The 19,285-nt window shown below is 39.6% G+C and overlaps 1 protein-coding gene across 1 annotated transcript; it reads right to left on the minus strand.

Moving 5' to 3' along the window:
* Positions 1-251: 251 nt before the first annotated feature.
* On the minus strand, positions 252-18,647 carry LOC140525480 (zinc finger protein 24-like). The gene is made up of 4 exons (XM_072640916.1): positions 18,438-18,647; positions 11,909-12,411; positions 10,793-10,940; positions 252-1,298 (listed from the first exon to the last, which is right to left on the minus strand). Exons 2-4 carry the CDS (start codon positions 12,326-12,328, stop codon positions 511-513), a joined length of 1,356 nt encoding a protein of 451 aa, XP_072497017.1. The 5' UTR covers positions 12,329-12,411; positions 18,438-18,647; the 3' UTR covers positions 252-510.
* Between the last annotated feature and the right edge of the window lie 638 nt (positions 18,648-19,285).

Raw genomic sequence — 19,285 nt, forward strand, 5'->3', positions numbered from 1 at the left:
TCAAGAGATTTCAAATATGGAGTTTAAATTTTAAAGAGACTTTCACACTCACTGTTACTGACAAACTGCTGGTTCAAAGAAGGAACTCTGACAACAGTGAGCCCTAGCTATCAATTTTATTATTTGCAATAAGAATAGGAGATCCCATGTGAATGTTAAAAACAAGATTTCAAGAAAAAGGCTAGGGCTGTACTTACTGTAAATATGTTGTATCCTCTAAGTAGAATGTAAGCACTTTGAAAGCAGGAAGTCTTGCTTTTGCATTGTTTATTGACTGACTCGCAAACCATTACTAAGATTGCTAGACAAGTTTTGATGTTTGCTTGTTTTTTACATTTTTTCTTTATTTGTTATACTACTGGAGCTTCTGCCTGGAGGGGCTTCTATGCCGTTCAAATAGGAAATCTATGGGTGACATTTTAAACTATAGTGATTACGTCAAGGAATTTTTCTCCAGCATTTTTTTTTTTCTATTTATAACAAAGACCTGAGTTCTGACTAAAGGTTTTCCTACACACATGATGTTGAAAGGATTTTTTCTCCACTATGGCTTCTCTGATGTTTAATAAGGTTTGTGCTCTGACTGAAGGCTTTCCCACATTCTTCACATTCATAAGGTTTCTCTCCTGTATGAATTCTCTGGTGTAGGACAAGGGCAGATTTCTGTCTGAAGGCTTTGCCACACTTATCACATTCATAAGGTTTCTCTCCTGTGTGTATTCTCTGATGTAAAATACGGTTTGAACTTCGACTGAAACTTTTACTACACTGATTACACGGATAGGGTTTCTCCCCAGTGTGGATTCTCTGATGCTGAATAAGGCTTGAACTTTGACTAAAGGATTTCCCACATTCAACACACTCATAAGGCTTCTCCCCAGTGTGGATTCTCCGGTGTAGAATGAGATGCGAGCTATAATTGAAGGCTTTTCCACACTCCTGACATTCATAGGGCTTCTCTCCAGTATGTATCCTCTGATGATTAAGAAGATGTGAGCTCTGACTGAAGGCTTTCTCACATGTATCACACCCATAGGGTTTTTCTATAGAGTAGGTGCTTTGATTCCCAATAAAGCCTGAGCTCCAAGTGAAAGTTTTCCCCCATTCGTTATCTTTATGTTGTCTCTGGCCCAGCAGATTTTCCTTCTTTTTTCTTAATTGACTCTTAAGGTGTTTATCATACTCTGGAACCTGTGGAATATTGCCATTAAGATTTCTAGAAACATCCTCATATAGCTCTTTTTGTGTAGAAATCTCCTGCTTTGGAGTTAAGTGTTCCTCAGTCTGATTATCACCATCTACAATAAACAAACCAAGGAAATGTCATTGATTCTCAGAAAGACAAAAGAAGATTAAAACAAAACACCAAGAATACCAAAAATGTGTACGTAGTAACATGGGAAGGGGATAATGAGCCAATCTTAGGACTTGAAGAAACCACAGAGGTTTTAAGAATATTTGACAAAAGTAACTAAAGCAATGAAGAAAAGCTAACAACATGGATTGTTTAGCATTGAAGAGAGCAGATGATGGGGTAATTGACTATGGTCTTTAAACATATAAAGAACTTTTATGAAGGAGATGATAATCAGTCATTCTTAATATCTACTAAGGTAAAAAAAGAATGAGGAAAAGACTTTAGATGAGAGCAGAATATTTGATTAGTACCAGAAAAGGACATTTTTTTAAACACCTGGGTAAGAAAATAGAACAATGAGGTTGTGTTATTTGACCTTTTTATCTCCAAGAAGACAGAAACCATCTGTTCTAGATAGTTTAGATGTTCACCTACAAAAAGGGTAGGTACCTGAGCTGTTATATAGAGATCCATATTTGAAGGCCTTTTTTTAAAAAGTCAATTGTAAATAGATTTTCTGGGAAAAGGGTAATAAAAATGCTGAAGCTGTCAATAAAACTTTTAAAAACTGAAAAAGTAAATTTACTTGATTTTATCATTAAAGATCATAATATTCTCATTTAAAAAAGTAAGTCAGGGGACTAAATCAAATTTCTTGAGATCATTTGAGTTCTATGATCCTGTAGTGACAAGGAAATAAGGAGTAAGTAAAGCAAAAATAAGTGGAAGCAAACAAGAGATCCATGGGAAGAGTGGGAGGCAAAGGAGGACTGGTAGCGAGGAGAAACCTACTTAAATGAGAAATTCAGAAACGAGTACTGGGGAGCAGGAATGGAGAGGATAGTAGACAATGGCTGGCATAGAAACAATAAGATATTAATGACCTGACATAGAAAAATTACAGGAGGTTTGTCAAAACTGTGAAAGAAGTCCACAAACACCAAAAAAGGACAAGAATCCTTGGCCTAAGGAGACATAATGGATATGCATATCCCAATCATTTTTCTATGGTTAAAACACATACCTATATACAAACTACAGTGGGAAAACCACTTATAAAAGAAGGTTATATTGTCTTATCCCAACCATATTTAAAATAAACTAAAGGACAATATATGAACTCTGGATGAATAGAGGAAGGCAGATGAAAAATGAAAGTTTACAAGCATACATGCAACAAAAAATATCTTTTGTGAACTATGGGAATGAAGTGAAACTCAAGCTAAAATTTATGGATTATGGGAAACACTTTAGTTCACTCAATAATCACTTTTAAAGCACCATAGCATTGTATTAAACGCTAGGGGACATAAGTCCTGATAAAACATGTTCCCTTACCTCATAGATCCAAGGGTTTATTAGGGACTAAAATACACACAAAAAGATACTAATACTTGCTAACAAAAGGTATATGTGCTGGTTCTTTTTATCCACTCTCTACTTTGGGCTGAGGAAGGTGAAATTTCTCTGTTAAGTGTTGGAGTTCCTGCCTTCAAGGAGTCCACCATCCAATGGATGAGAAAATCAAATGTTGATTTAATGTGTTACATTTGATTCCATTCTGTAATTGATTCTATTCTGTAACTACCTGTAACAGTAAGCAAAGTGGGATTTTTTTTGGTTTTTTCTGGCGTTCAGCTTCCCAGGCTCATGCTAAATTGTGAGCATCTGAAGGCTTAATCTCCTTTGAAACCTGATAGTTCACAGATGTGTTGAGTCACTTAAGTCTCGTGCCTACTGACTCTGAGCCAAACAGGAGCTGAGTCTTTGTTATACATACTCTGAGGTGAGGTTTTGCTTTGGGGCTCATTCTTTGGAAGAAGGTTCATGTGCCAGATGAGACTCTGGGTAGCCATTAAGGAGATCTCCTCTTTCCTCCAGCTTTGAAAACCCACATGTTGGTGTTTCTCTCTCTGGTAACTATGTATGTAATGGTCAGACTGCTGTCTTTGATATATGTATTGCTTATGGTCAGACAGTTAGAAGCCCTATCTGTTGGTCTTTATTTCTCTGCTTATATTTTCTCTATTTTCTGCATGTAATTAAAAAGGACTGTCAACCCCTTAAATAGTTATCTTTCCTGGTAAAGCAGATCCAAGAACCTGTGCTAGCAGCCATCCTGGGTATGCCAGTGTGGTTGCTGTTACACTACCCAAGCCATATTCCTTTGTCTTTGAATTAAGTTCATGAGTTTAGAAGTTTAGCTTTCATCTCTGAGCTAAGTTGTCCCATAAATTACATTAATTCAAAGAATTATATATACACATCTCACTGCCCATGAACAATAGGAAACCTATTATCTCATTAAAGAGCTTTGCATATCCATGGGCAATTAAAAAGATCTGTTATCTCACTAACAAGCCCTGCAAGATGCACATGGGCACCAGAAAATATGCTATCTCTCCAATGCTGGCTATCCTTCTGGTCTGTTACTACCATGGCACCAACTAGCTATGAAGGTAACATACCACCAAAGCAACAAGATGCAAGGAGGGATGGTTGCTAGCCCTGCATTCCCATACTGTTTCTCATCATCTATGATGCTTCAGAATTCATAATCAATCATATTGTTTTCCATCTGTGCTGTTTCCTGTTCTTTGTTCTCTTGAACTTCCCCAAACCATATGAAGACTAGTAAGCTCTAACTTATGGTCTTTTAGTTTACTGAAGAGCTGAAAGAACTATTTTATTGGTAACTGATAGCCTTACCAATAAACTAAACATACTCAGAACTTTATGCCTCAGTTTACCTTAATTTCAATCACAATAGGGGAGACAACATGCAAATAAATATATACAAAAAAAGACACATACAAAATAAACTGGAGATAATCTTAGAGGGAAGGCCCTAGAGTGACCAGTAAAGTCACTTAGGTACTACATCACACCTATCAGATTGGTTAGCATGAGAAAACAGGAAAATTATAAATGCTGGAGAAGACATGGGAAAATTAGAACACTAATGCATTGTTGGTAGATTTGTGAATAGATCTAACCATCCTGGGGTGCAATTTAGAACTATGCCCAAAAGGCTATAAAAATGTGCACGCTCTGACGCAGCTTGTGCCACTTCTACTACTTCTAGGGCTGTATCCCAAAGAGATTATACAAATGGGAAAAGGGTACACATATACAAAAATATTTATAGCAGCTCCTTTTATGATGGCCAAGAACTGGAAATGGAGGGGATGCTCATCAATTGGGGAATGGCTGAACAAGTTGTGGTATATGAAGGTAATGGAATACTATTGTGCTATAAGAAATGATGAACAGGTGGACTTCAGAAAAACCTGGAAAGACTTAAATGAACTGACACTGAGTGAAATGAGCAGAACCAGCCACATTGTAACAGCTACATTGTGTGATGACTGACTTCGATAGACTTAGCTCTTCTCAGCCATGCAAGGACCTAAAACAATTCCAAAGGACTCATGATGGAAAATGCCATCCACATCCAGAGAAAGGAATATGGCATCTAAATGCAGACTGACGCATACTATTTGCTCTTTTTTTTTTGCTCTCTTTTTGTTTTGTTTTGTTTTTCCTTATGGTTCCTCCCATTCATTCTAATTCTACAAAATATGACTAATATGAAAATATGTTTAATAAGAATTTATATGTAAAGCCTACATCAGATTGCACACCATTCTGAGGATGAGGAGGGAACGAAGGGTGGAGAAAATTTAAAACTTATGGAAGTGAATGTTGAAAACTAAAAATAAATAAATTTATTAAAAAAAAATAAGGTGGAACTATAGCTGAGACTTTATGGAAACCAAGAAGTGATAGACAAAAAGAGATCCTAGGCATGGCAGATAGTCAGTGAAAATGCTAGCTAACTAAAAATACAGAAATGGAGGTAGAACATCAGAAGCTTGGCTCCAATGATGAAGTTTACTCATTGGCTGGAAGTAGATTTAGGATTGTAGAACAGATGAATAAATTTGTTCCTAGGAGCTCAGGTAACCTGAGGGTGTTCTAGTATGTGGAGGAGCAGATAATCTTGAGGAGAGATGAAGAATAGTAAGTTCTGGCCAGAGCATATGGTGTGGAATTAAGACCTTGAGTCAGTCAATAAGTCAAAAAACATTAATGAAGCACTTCCTATACCAAACACTGTGTTAAGTTCTGGAGATACAAAGAAAGGCAAAAACAGTCCCTGCTCTCATGTACAAATAAGATGTATATGGGATAAATTGGGAATAATCTCAGATGGAAAGCACTAAGATTAGGAGGACTGGGAAAGGCTTCTTGTAGATGATGGAACTGAGACATGAAGGAAGCTAACAGGCAAATATTTAGGAGAGACTTCCAGACTCTAAGCTCAATAAACTAGTTTAGAAGCTGAAGTACCAGGTAGTTTGTTCTTTTATATTTACTTCAGGGTACCTTAAATCCTTAAAACTTCAATACTTTGGTGGATTAGTTACCTCATCAATATCTGCCAATGTGATTTCTTGACATTTCTATATACTACTTTCTTTGTAAATAAATCTAAAACACATTCTTGTGGTCATAAAAATATGGCAGCAGGAATAATGAGGGAAAGTGAGTAGGTGCTAGAGTTCAAGAAATGGTAGAACAGAAGGGCATATAAAAAAGTCACTTAGAATTAGATTAAATTCTCCATGCAGGGTATCTGGGGTATTTAAAGAGGACTTGGCACCTCTGGTGTGAGGATTTGCTAAATTCTTTTCTGGACTACTCATCTACCTTTGATGTCTACCTGACACTAAACTCCCATCTGTGGCTCCAAGAAGCTTTAGCATGTGCAGCAGTCACACCCTGGTAAACCATATCAGGAGACAGGCTAAATCAGATTGTGAGTAACTGGGGCCTCAAACATATCAGTGAGTTAGAAGGATGTCTACCCCAGGCATGAGAAGACTTCCCCTGGAGGAAAGAGTGGATGAGAACAATATGCCATGAAGACAGCTGAAAAGCACTGTAGAGCATTTGGAGCTTGGTCTGACATCAAAGACACCACATTGTGGGTCATCAACAGTTACCTTGACTTTTGTCTTATCACTGGACTTCAATGACTCTGGAAGAAGGAATGAGGCTGATGACTTTGTGCAACTCTGCCTCAGTTAAATCCAATTTACTCATGAGTCAAGACATCACCTCTTTGAAAAATTGAAGGATAAACAACAAAATTCTCTATCCTAAAGTTCTTTTCCTTTAGGAAAATGTTTGCAAGGTCAACAATAATACCTAAGGGAGTAGAGACAGATACAGGAAGGAAATGGATTAAAACAGAAAAGTAGAACAGTGATCTAGTTCAGATTTTTGCTTTTCCCATCCCCAGAAGGAATGAGTTGTGACCTACCTAAGGGTAGTGCCCCCATTCCCTATTTTGAAGGGATTACAGCATTTATCACTGGGAGAAGGTCCCTTTCAATTAATTATTCAGGAGAATACCAGAGAAGTATGGTCAAAGAAAGAACTTGGTAGTTTTAGTGTAAGATTAATTGACTATTCTTTTAGGTAGAGTAGAATGTCAATTCAAAACAGTATTTTATCATATTGTAACCTATCCCTTATGCAAGAGGCTGATTTAGATATCATTCTCAGAAACAGGAATGCTTCAATTTAATGTTAAATAACAACTTTTTTTTAGCATACTTGTGTCTAAAACTCAGGGTACAGTATTAATATTTTATCTCCAACAAATTTAAGTTCCTTAGTATCTAAAACAATAGGTGCTTGATAAATGCTGTTGAACTGGAAAACGATCTTGTGTGTGAGTGTGTGTGTGAGTGTGTGTGTGTGTGTGTGTGTGTATAAAACTAGCACAAATCTGAGAGGGAAGGAGGAAAGAAAGAAGGTGTCAACCATGTTTTGCTATTTTTTCTATATCTATTTGCTAAATAAACGTTTGCTGAATCAAGAAGGAAAATGAAATTAAAGGAAAATATGACATACAGGACATCTGAAGCAGGAAAGAAATGAGTCAAAGGAGTGGATTGACAGAGATTACTTTATGAAACCAGCTAACATTTGCATGACTTTATCAGAATGAAGTGAGGAAAACCAGGGGAACAATTGATACCATTACAACAACACTGTAAAAATGAACAACTTTGAAAGATTTAGGATCTCTGATCAAAGCAATGAGCAACCAAGAATCCCAAGTATTGATAATGAAGAATGCTACCCATCTCCTGACACAGAGGTGATGGACTAAATGGGCAGAATGAGAATACAGCTTTGAATGTGGCTAATACACAATTTTGTTTTGCTTGGTTATGCATATTTGTTATGATTATTTTGCTTTTCTATTTTTTTAATGGGGGAAGGTGGTGGGAAGGAGAGAAAAGAGATTTCTGTTCACTGAAAAAATATTTAATTTTAAAAAGAAAGATTATTTTAGCATCTAAATCTCAGATGGGGGCGGAGCCAAGATGGCGGAGTAGAAACACACAAATACGCTAGCTCCGAACCCACAGCCCATGAAATATCTGTAGAAAAGAGCTGCCAATAAATTTGGGAGCAGGAGAAGCCACATAACAGCGGAGCGGACAAGATTTCTGTTCCAGAGAGCCTGAAAACCTCTTGCAAAAGGTTCTTCGCACCACGGACTGGGAGCCGAGCACAGTCCTGCCGCGGCCGCCCAGTGCCGAAAGGAGCAGATCCGAGCGGGGAGCAGATCCGAGCAGGCTTCAGGGACAGAATCTCCAGCAGCCACGCGGGTCCCTCCACCCACAGGTGACAAGGGTCGGTGAGAGGCTCTCTTTGGTGGGTTGAGAGGGGAGTGGGGAGCCCCCATGACTCAGGCCCCCTCGGGAGGCACCAGCGGAGGTGGGAGCAGACCGGGGCTCCCCAAGCAGGCAGGAGCCAGGATCCATTGTTGAAGGTCTCTGCATAAACCCCCTGAGGGAACTGAGCCCGTGAGGCAGCCCTGCCCCCACCCAGGCAGCTGAACTTGATCTCACACTGAATAGCAGCCCTGCCCCCACCCAAAGCCCTGAGGTTGGGAAGCAGCATTTGAGTCTCAGACCCCAAGTGCTCGCTGGGAGGATCCAGAGGCAGGGTGGGTGTGAGAATATTCAGAGGTCAAGTCACTGGCTGGGAAAATGCCCAGAAAAGGGAAAAAAACCAAGACTATAGAGAGTTATTTTCTTGGTGAGCAGGTTTCTCCTCCCCTCCTTTCTGATGAGGAAGAGCAGTGCTCACCATCAGGGAAAGACACGGAAGTCAGGACTTCCGTATCCCAGCCCACTCAATGGGATCAGACCTGGGAAAAGCCCAAAAAGAGCTCAGAAAATTTTGAAAATTATGTTAGAGAGGTGGAGGAAAAACTGGGAAGAGCAATAAAAGACTTGCAAGCAAAGTATGAACAGCAGATCATCACCCTGCTAAAGGAGACCCAAAAAAATGGTGAAGAAAATAACACCCTGAAAAATAGGCTAACTCAATTGGCAAAGGAGGTTCAAGAAGCCAATGAGGAGAAGAATGCTTTCAAAAGCATAATTAGCCAAATGGAAAAGGAGATTCAAAAGCTCACTGAAGAAAATAGTTCTTTCAAAATTAGAATGGAACAGATGGAGGCTAATGACTTTAGGAGAAACCAAGAAATCACAAAACAAAACCAAAAGAATGAAAAAATGGAAGATAATGTGAAATATCTCATTGGAAAAACAACTGACCTGGAAAATAGATCCAGGAGAGACAATTTAAAAATTATGGGCCTACCTGAAAGCCATGATCAAAAAAAGAACCTAGACATCATCTTTCATGAAATTATCAAGGAAAACTGCCCTGATATTCTAGAACCAGAGGGCAAAATAAATATTGAAAGAATCCACTGATCACCACCTGAAAAAGATCCAAAAAGAGAAACTCCTAGGAATATTGTGGCCAAATTCCAGAATTCCCAGGTCAAGGAGAAATTATTGCAAGCAGCTAGAAAGAAACAATTCAAGTATTGTGGAAATACAATCAGGATAACACAAGATCTAGCAGCTTCTACATTAAGGGATCAAAGGGCATGGAATAGGATATTCCAGAAGTCAAAAGAACTAGGACTAAAACCAAGAATTACCTACTCAGCAAAACTGAGTATAATAATTCAGGGGAAAAATTGGTCTTTCAATGAAATAGAGGACTTTCAAGCATTCTTGATGAAAAGACCAGAGCTGAAAAGAAAATTTGACTTTCAAACACAAGAATGAAGAGAAGCATGAAAAGGTAAACAGCAAAGAGAAGTCATAAGGGACTTATAAAAGTTGAACTGTTTACATCCCTACATGGAAAGACAATATTAGTAACTCTTGAAACTATTCAGTATCTGGGTACTGGGTGGGATTACACACACACACATGCACACATGCACACACACATAGAGACAGAGTGCGCAGAGTGAATTGAATAGGATGGGATCATATCTTAAAAAAAAAAATGAAATCAAGCAGTGAGAGAGAAATATATGGGAGGAGAAAGGGAGAAATGGAATGGGGCAAATTATCTCTCATAAAAGAGGCAAGCAAAAGACTTTTTAGTGAAGGGAAAAAGAGGGGAGGTGAGAGAAAAACATGAAGTTTACTCTCATCACATTCCACTAAAGGAAGGAATAAAATGCACACTCATTTTGGTATGAAAACCTATCTTACAATACAGGAAAGTGGGGGATAAGGGGATAAACAGGGTGGGGGGGACGATGGAAGGGAGGGCATGGGAAGGAGGGTGCAATTTGAGGTCAACACTCACAGGGAGGGACAGGATCAAAAGAGAGAATAGAAGTAATTGGAGGCAGGATAGGATGGAGGGAAATATAGTTAGTCTTATACAACACGACTATTATGGAAGTCATTTGCAAAACTACACAGATTTGGCCTATATTGAATTGCTTGCCTTCCAAAGGGAGGGGATGGGGAGGGAGGGAGGAAAACAAGTTGGAACTCAAAGTTTTAGGAATAACTGTCGAGTACTGTTCTTGCCGCTAGGAAATAAGAAATACAGGTAAAGGGGTATAGAAAGTTATTTGGCCCAACAGGACAGAGGAGAGGATGGAGACAAGGGCAGAGAGGAATGATGGAGGATAGAGCAGAGTGGTGGTGGGGGCAATTGGAATGCTCGGTGTTTTGGGGTGGGGGGAGGGGACAAGGGGAGAGAAAATTTGGAGCCCAAAAATTCTGTGAAAATGAATGTTAAAAGTTAAATAAATTAAAATTTAAAAAATAAATAAATCTCAGATGCAAAGTCAAAGAAAATATGAAAAAGTTGTAGTGGAAGAAATAACATCATAACAATTTGTAGAAATAGAAAAGGACAGGATTTCATAACAATTTGAACATTGAGAAAGTATTTGGGCATTGTAAAATTGAAACTTTATATTATGAGAAGCCAGGGAACATTTCTGGAGAGGAAACATGAGAGATAATTTGTGTGGCTACCTACTTTCACCCTTCTTTTTGACAAAATCTTGCTTCTCACCTCTTTCTGGTTGGACGTAGGATTCTGGTGACTCACACTTGAGCTGGGTCTCCAAAGACTGGAGCTGAACACAAGAGGCCTTCTGTAATGTTCCTAGAAGTGTTGACTCCTCTAAACTCTCCTCCTTTCTGTAGGTAGAGGCTCTAACCTGGAGAAAATAAGATACAGGTTGGTAAGTGTCATAAGATTAAAAAAAATTTTTTTTATTAGTCTTTATTATTTTGGAGTTCAGGATTGCCTCTTCTGTTCTTCTGTTGCCTGAATGAATCCTCTCTCATGGGATGGCCTTAGACACTCCTGAGATAAGAAGTCAAAAGAGATGAAAAAGGAGTTTATTACACCTGTAATTTTAGTCAAGGTTTCTCAAGAAATTTATTACTTTTTATCTGTGAAAAGATACCAAGCAACTCTGACCCTGTGATTATCTTTTGGTATGTAAATCTCCCTCTCAATTAGCCCATTGTAAATTCTCTAAACCTAGCTTTGGTAGTATAAATCTTCAAGTAAAGCTTTAATATGTAGCTTGCTTTAGTTTACCTATAGACACCAAAACTAAGTCTTCTTAACTTTTATTTTAAAGGATATATGACCAAAAATTATTCTTCTGTCTCTCCGATGTAACTGAAAACTATATAAACCTTGTTAGAACTCTAGTCAAGGTTCTGAGTTATTTTTCAGAGCTCTGGACCTATACTTGAGCATAATAAAAACCTAAGTTTCAACCTCCTGGATCTCTATGTGGTGAGTATCATTCAGTGGCAGTTACCTATCACAAGAACTCAGTAGGAATATTTTTCCCATATTACAAGTAACAAATTCATTACAGAGAACAGAAATACAATCTCCAAGAACAGATATACAGGCCCTCACCCCCTCCAGTCCATAACCAACAGAGAGTAGGAAAAAACAAGGATTTCTTTCATTAAATTTCTGATAACAGTTAAAAGTAGAAGAAAAGAAGCAGATAAAAGAAGTTAACTGAACAGAAAACACGTAGTTCAAGGGAGACTGAGGTTTGACAACATTTCATCATTTCTGCTCCGTGCCCCTCATTTTTCTTACAAGGACATACTCATACTCTCTCACAACATTTATCCAGTCCCTTTCCTTTCCTACCTGCTGATCTGGCTCATCAAGCTCTTGTTCTAAATCTTCCAACATAGTCACTGCCTGTTCCCCACTCTTTGGATGGTGCTCCTGCAACCAGGCCTGTAATTCTTCGGGCAGGATGGTCAAGAACTGCTCCAGCACCAGTAGCTCCAGGATTTGCACCTTTGTATGAATATCTGGTCTCAACCACTTTTGACAAAGGTCTCTGAGTTGGTTCAGAGCTTCGCGTGGTCCAGGAGTCTCCTCATAGCAGAAATGCCTAAAACGTTGTCGAAAAATCTCCCTATCAAACGGTGTGTTCCACTGTAGGTCTGGTTCCTGTTCCCAGGAACAAATCTCCCCCAGTTCCATTTTCAGAGATCTCTCTTGTTCCTGTGGAGGTCCAGAGGTCAGGGATGTGGCCTCCCTGGATTCTGCAGACATCATCCAGATCAGGGCGTGCCACTTACTCCAGATAGGATCTATGATGCAGGAATCAAATTCCAGCTCTCGACTTTCTCTTTCAGGCACTTAAAAGAGAAGAAATTATTGTTGCTATTGCTGCAGTAACTTCCAGTCTTTTTGGAGTTAACTTTAACTTTATTTGTTTGCAAGAATAGCTGCCCCATTTGTCTCTAAAGCTTTCAATATGATACAGACTTATCTTTCTTAGAGTTAATTAAAATTTTATTTGTTAAACTTTTGAGATTTTCACAATACCTCTACAGGTATTCAGTTCAGTGATCATTAGATCCAGACAGGACCTTAAAAGATACTCTATGAGAAGATTCTGGGAAGATGGTAAGTAGGTCAGAATATTTCAAGTTCTCAACATTTTCCTTCACAAAAGAGATAAAATAACACCTCAGGGAGAACATTGAGCAATGAAAATAATTAAGAGAAAGGGTAGGACAGGCGTCCTCCTGGGACAATCAGAAAAGACCTGAAGAAAAATCCCAGGAAATTTCCTTCCCAGGAGTAAACACCTCCAGGCTAGGGACCACTTAAACAACAAGCGACAAGCCGTGGAGTTATCTAGGTTGGGAGGCTTCCTGGTCCCCACTCACAGGAACTTTTACTCCCAGGACAGGGAAAGGAGTTGGGTCTTTAAGCTGGGGAACCTCTGCTGACAAGGAATACCAGACCCAACTATGCTGTGGAGACGTGATGGGGGAAAGAAGGAAACAGTACAAGCCTGGTGAGTGCAGAAGCAGAGTGTGTGTGTGTGTGTGTGTGTGTGTGTGTGTGTGTGTGTGTGTGTGTGTGTGTGTGTGTGTGTGTGTGTGTGTGTGCTGGGGTGTTTGGGGGGGAGGGGGAGGAACTCCAATGGCTTCAGGCACTTACAGGAGGTCTTGCTTTGAGTTCAAGTTCAGAGAGGAAAACTGAAGAGTATGTGAGGCAAGAGGCACCATCCTTCATTCCCCAGGACTAGAAGTGATTATAAAAACTAAGCTATTACTGAAAAAAAAAAAGACTGGGGTTCATCTTCAGAGAAGCACACTGAAGCAAAGAAACCTTCTTCTACCCCAAAGAGTAATGTCAAATGGTCACCTGCCCAAAAAGAATTGATAGAAGAACTTAAAAAAGACTTTAAAAATCAAATGAAAGAATTGATAGAAGAACTTAAAAAAGACTTTAAAAATCAAATGAAAGAAAACTAAAAAGAAAAATAAGAATAATCCAAGAAAAACAAGAAGATTATGAAAAGAAAGTCAACTAATTAGAAAAGGAGATCCAGAATCTTAAGAAAATGACTCCTTGAAAATCAAAATTGAGCAAGGGAAAGACAAAGAAGTTATGCAATGAAGAAATAAAAAAATAAAGAATGAAAAAATAGAAGAGAATATAAAACATCTCAAGAAAAACATCTGGAGAACAGATCAAGAAGAGAAAACAATAATAATCAGACTACCTGAAAGCTATGATCAAAAAAGAATCTTGATACAATAATATAAGAAATGATTAAAGAAAATTGTCCTAAAGCATTAGAACAAGAGGGGAAAATAGAGATAGAAAAAATCTACCGATCATCACCTGAAAGAGATCCCATAAAGAAAACTCACATGAATATTATAGTCACATTCCTAAACCCCCAGCTCAAGGACAAGTACAAGCAACAAGAAAACAACAGTTTACATATGTTACCACAATCAGAATCACACAAGACCTAGCAGTGGTGACACTAAAGGATCGCAGGTCTTGGAACACTGTATATGGAATAGCAAAAGAACAGGACTTCTGGCCAAAAATATACCCAGCAAAGCTAAGCACAATTCTGAATTAAAAAAAAAAAAGGATATTTAATGAATTGTCAGACTCTCAGTACTTTATTTAAAAAAAAAAAAAAACCTGAACTCAACAGAAGATTTGACATACAATAGCCAGGAGAAATATAAGGTTCATACCAATGACCAATTACAAGGGACTCAATAAGGATAGACTGTTTAACTTTTATGTATGTAAAACAACTTAGGTCTAAGATTATTAGTAGTAATTAAGTAGCCAAAAGAAAGACTGGGGTAGACCTGAGTATAATATGACTTCAAAAAAGTAAAATTGTTCAAGAACAGCTAAAAGAGTAATTCTTATACAAAAGAGGTGAGAGAGGAAGAACCAATATAGAGGAATTAGATGGGGGAAGGGGACTGTTACGGAAACCTACTTTCATCAGGAATGGGTTCAAGAGGGAAAAATACATATACATCTAGATGAGTATAAAAGTGTTATAAATTTAGAAAAAAATAAAATTCTAAGGGGGGAGAGGATAAAGGATGGATCTTTAGAGGGGAGGGTGAGGGAATAGGTTAAAAGGGGGATATAGAAAAGTGTTAGATCAACGGGAATAGGAGGATAAGGGAGGGATTCTTAGAAGAATAAGGGAGGGATCTTTAGAGGGGAGAGTGAGGGAACAGGTCAAGTGGGTATACAAAAGGATATTTAGATTTAGGGGAATGAAAGGATAAGAGAGGGATCCTTGGAGGAGTAAGTTAAGTAATAGGAGGGCAAGCTGGTTGGTAGAAGTAAGTAGAGGAGTTAAGAAAAGAGGTACACACAAGCATAAAAACAAAGATTAGGAGCAGAATCTCTTAGGGATCTATATATTTATATATGTATGTATGTGTATACGTCTATATATAAATATATCTATACTTAATTGCAGCCTTGGGGTGGGGTGGGGAATAGGGAAGAAGGGGGGAAGATGAGCAGAGTAAAAAGGGTACAGCAGGGAACAAAAGAAAACCTAGAAGGAAGCAAAGAAAAGATGGACAGCTTTCAACATAACTCGAAGAATTTAACATATAGGCTTTCTTGAAATGGAAAGTTACTGCGATATATTCTGAATCGTCTCCTACATTCTGCCGAGCACATGACATGTTTTTTCTTATTTTATATTTAAGTGTATATGTTTCTTTTTATTATGTATTTAAGTTTTAGTATTTGTCAATAAGTACAATTAAAAGGGTTTTTTTTTTAATTTATAAATAAAGAGGTTAAGTGTCACAGAGCCATGAGGTAAAATCATAAAATGTTAAAACACAAGACAATGGAGTTGGGGGAAAAAAAGAGTTAGGAAACATTAATGAGATATTTTTCTTGAAGCTCAAAGGAAAGAGGAAAGGGAGAAGCTTACCTGAGCAATTTTCAGAACCCAACATTAGACCAGTACAGAAAAGAGCATTGTATACTTGTGTGTGTGTGTGTTCGTCCTTTGTTGCCAAAGAAGACCATGCCATCAGAGAAATAATGACATGACTTGCACTTGACTTTGTTCTGAGTGAGGGAGGGCTGTGCAGGTCACCAGCCTCACTTCTCCTCCAGAGCCATCTGAATTCAGTGACCAGATATTCATCAGGATGATTGGAGATGACCCAGGATGAGGCAGTTGGGGCTAAGTGACTTGCCCAAGGTCACACAGCCAGTGAGTGTCAAGTGTCTGAGGTGAGATTTGAACTCAGGTCCTCCTGACTCCTACACTGGTGCTCTATTCACTGCACCATCTAGCTGCCCCATTGTATACTTAATGGCAACAAGGAGTCAGGCTACTCAAATAGGGACAGAGGAACACTGAACTTACTGTTAAGAAAAATGACAAATGCAAGTGCTTATGAAGTTCAGTCAGTCATCCACTGACTTTAAAGTACTTCAATATAAGAATAATGTGAACACTGTGACATGGTGAAAAGAACATTGGACTAATTCTAGTCCTGGTTCTACCACTAATTTGCCTAGTGACCATGGGCAAATTATTTCCCCTCCCTGAGCTTCAGATGAAAAGTCTAACATTCTATGGTTTTATAACCATTCTATGGTTAACTTAAAAAGAAGACCTATGTATGACATAACTTGAGATAGAAAAGTAGTATTTGATGACAACAAAATGTACAAATTGGAGAAAGAATAGAATGTTTATCTCATTTAAAAAACAAAAAAGGCCAGAACTAATTAGTAGACAAGTTTATGTTGATCTCCCTTTGACCCTTAACTATGCGCTTTTATCAAAGGCTCCATTTTCTTCTCTCTATTGCCTCTTTGGTAATCCCATCTGCTCCCAGGGTTTTAATTATCATCTCTATGCAAGTGACTTACAGATCCATGTAGTCAACCCCTGGTCTCCCCAGAACTTCAGTCACTGATGGCTTACTGGATATTCCAAATCAAATGCCTCAGAGATGTCTCAAAATGCAACATGTCTAAAACTGAACTCATTATTTCCTCCTCCTACTCCAATCCTCACATCTTCTGATGTGATTCTGGAAAGGCACTGACTTTCTTCCAGTGTCCAGGTTCATCACCTCAACATTATCTTTGACTTCTCCTTCACTCTCACTGCACATTCTTGCTGCTTCTATAGCCATAGAACCCCTTTCTCACCAATCACAGTGCTACCCTTAGATCAGGCCCTAGCTACTTCTCAGCCAGATTATTACAACAGCCTTCTAATTAGTCTCCCTGGCTCAAATCTCTCTCTTCTCCAGTTCATCCTACGTACTGCTGCCAATGATTTTCCTTAAGCACAATCTGACCATGTTATAGTTCTCCAATGGTTCCCTAACTTCCTCTAGAATTAAATAAAACTCCTGTTTTAGTTTTCAAAACCCTTTACAATCCAATCTATCTTTTCAAGTTCATTGTACAGAAACTACTCCCACACTCAAACTCACAATTCAGTCAAACTGTATCTTAACCATTTTCCTAATACAGAACTTTCCCTTGTTTCCTGTCTGTCTTGTATGTCTGGTGCCCCATGTCCAAAATTCACTCTCTTCTCACTTCTGCTTCACAGAATTCCCTTCTCCTTGAGGATGCACTGAAAGCATCACCTTCCACAGGAAGCATTTCCTGATTCCCTACAACTGTTCAGTGCCTTCACTCCTAATTTGCGTTGTTTTGATTTACCTTTATTTTCCTTACATTTATTCTGCACATACTTTATTTTTCTCCTCTTTTAGAAATAAGTTCTTTGAGAATTGAGATTGTTTCATTCTTTGTATTTGTATAACCAATATCTAGCACAGTGCCTAGCCAAAAGTAGGTGCTTAATAAATATTCGTTGATTGACCGATTCATTTATACATGTCATGGCCATAGTGAAGACTGGTGAAACAACCTGGAAGGATTGAGCTAGCATAGTATTACTTGGGTGCAAACAAACTGCTCTTTGTCATCTTTGTTACCTGATGAATTCCGATCCCCTAGGAAAGTGTCCGGCAAACATATTGGAAGGCAATAAGTAAGAGCTGGAATATCACTTATTCCAGGGGTTACTAATTTGGGTTCCTAGAATAGATTTCTGGGGGTTTATAAACTTGGGACAGAGAAAAAAGTCACATCTTTATTTTCACGAACTTCCAACCAAAATTTAGCATTGCCTTCCTTTATGAACGTTAGGTAACAAGACCCTGAAGTACTAAGATTTCACCAGACTACCCAAGGAGTCCATGACACAAAAAAACTTTAAGAACCCCGGATCTAGTCCAACTCAATTATTTTAGAGATAAGGCTTGGGGCCCCCCAAAAGTTCAGTCTTTCCTAAAGAGTAGAAGAACTGGAATTCAAGCCTGGGGCCACTAACACCATAACCAAAACAGGAGAAGTGTGTGCATGACAGAAAACAGAAGGGAAAGGTGTTGCGGAGAAAGCTTTTCCTTTTTCTTTTTCGCTCCCAGCCTCGGGAGACAGTGTCTTACAGTTACTAGTAGGGCAGCAAGGACGGGGATACGGTAAAGGGTGATGGAAGTGACTAAGGGGAGGAAGAGGAGAAAGGGGGGCGAGGAAGAGCGCAGGGAGAAGGAGGGAAACAGCGCCTAAGAGTCACGGAAGGGGATGTAGAGAGGAGGAGGAAGAGGAGGAGAAGGAGGAGGAGGGACGAGGAGGAGGAGGAGGGACGAGGAAGGAGGCGAAGAGGGAGAAGGGGTTCGGTGAGAGCCAAGAGGCAGGGCCAGGGAGAGTGGGCCGGTTGGGTGGCCCTGCGGGGGGGCCGCAGCTGCACCGACCTTCCCTCCCCTGAGACTGCCGGCGGCGACCACCCTGTACAGCTCGGCCCGACCCCACTCACCGCGAACCCTGGACGGGGGCAAGGGGGCAGCTAGTCACGCTCACTTCTCTTTCAACCCCCAGACACCCACACAAAAGACGTCTGGGGGTGGGGTAGGGTGGAGTGTGGGGTGGGTTACAAGGGCCGGAAGTATCTATGAAATTTTCGGCCGGCCTAGCTCCGCTACATAATCCCATTCCAAACAGCTACCCCACCCCACTTCCGGTCCGTAAGGGGGGGGGGGGGGGGGGGGGGTTAGGGTAGGGATACCGGAAATCTGAGTTCCGAGATTCAATCGCGTCACTGCTCCCGCACATCCTCCCCCGCCTTCCCCTCTTTCTCCCCTCCCCCCACACACCTTGGCTTTCTTCTTGACACAGCGCCTTCTGCTACATTTGTGTCTATTTTACCTCCCTGAGTTTGGTATGTTTCTGAGTGCAGGTTTCTCTAACATGCAAGTGAATTGCATTTAAGTGAGGGAGGGCTGTGCAAAGGCACTAGCCCCACTTTTCTCTCCGGAGCCATCTGGGTCCAGCGGCCAGATGCCGCTCAGGTTGACTAGAGATGGCCCTGGATGCAGCGGGAGCCTTTTTAGGCTGAGGTCTCAGTTTGACTGAGGCAACACCCATTCAGTAATTAAGGCTAGGGAAGAAATGAGGCAGAGAATGGCCTCTTTTACTTAGTCAAAAAAAAAAATCTGGGAAGGGAATGTCCTCAGAGTTTCTGGACAAAACAGCTACAGTTGGTATTTACACTCACCCTGAGCCAATCAGGGCCCAGTCAATGACCAAATGGGGCTTGGTCTGGAAACTTGTTGGCCAATCAATGAGAGCCAGAGTGATTCATGTTTAAAGCATGGTTCTTAAAAA

This window comes from Notamacropus eugenii, chromosome 2 (genome assembly GCF_028372415.1).
Source record: "Notamacropus eugenii isolate mMacEug1 chromosome 2, mMacEug1.pri_v2, whole genome shotgun sequence".
In the NCBI taxonomy this organism is placed as follows: domain Eukaryota; kingdom Metazoa; phylum Chordata; class Mammalia; order Diprotodontia; family Macropodidae; genus Notamacropus; species Notamacropus eugenii.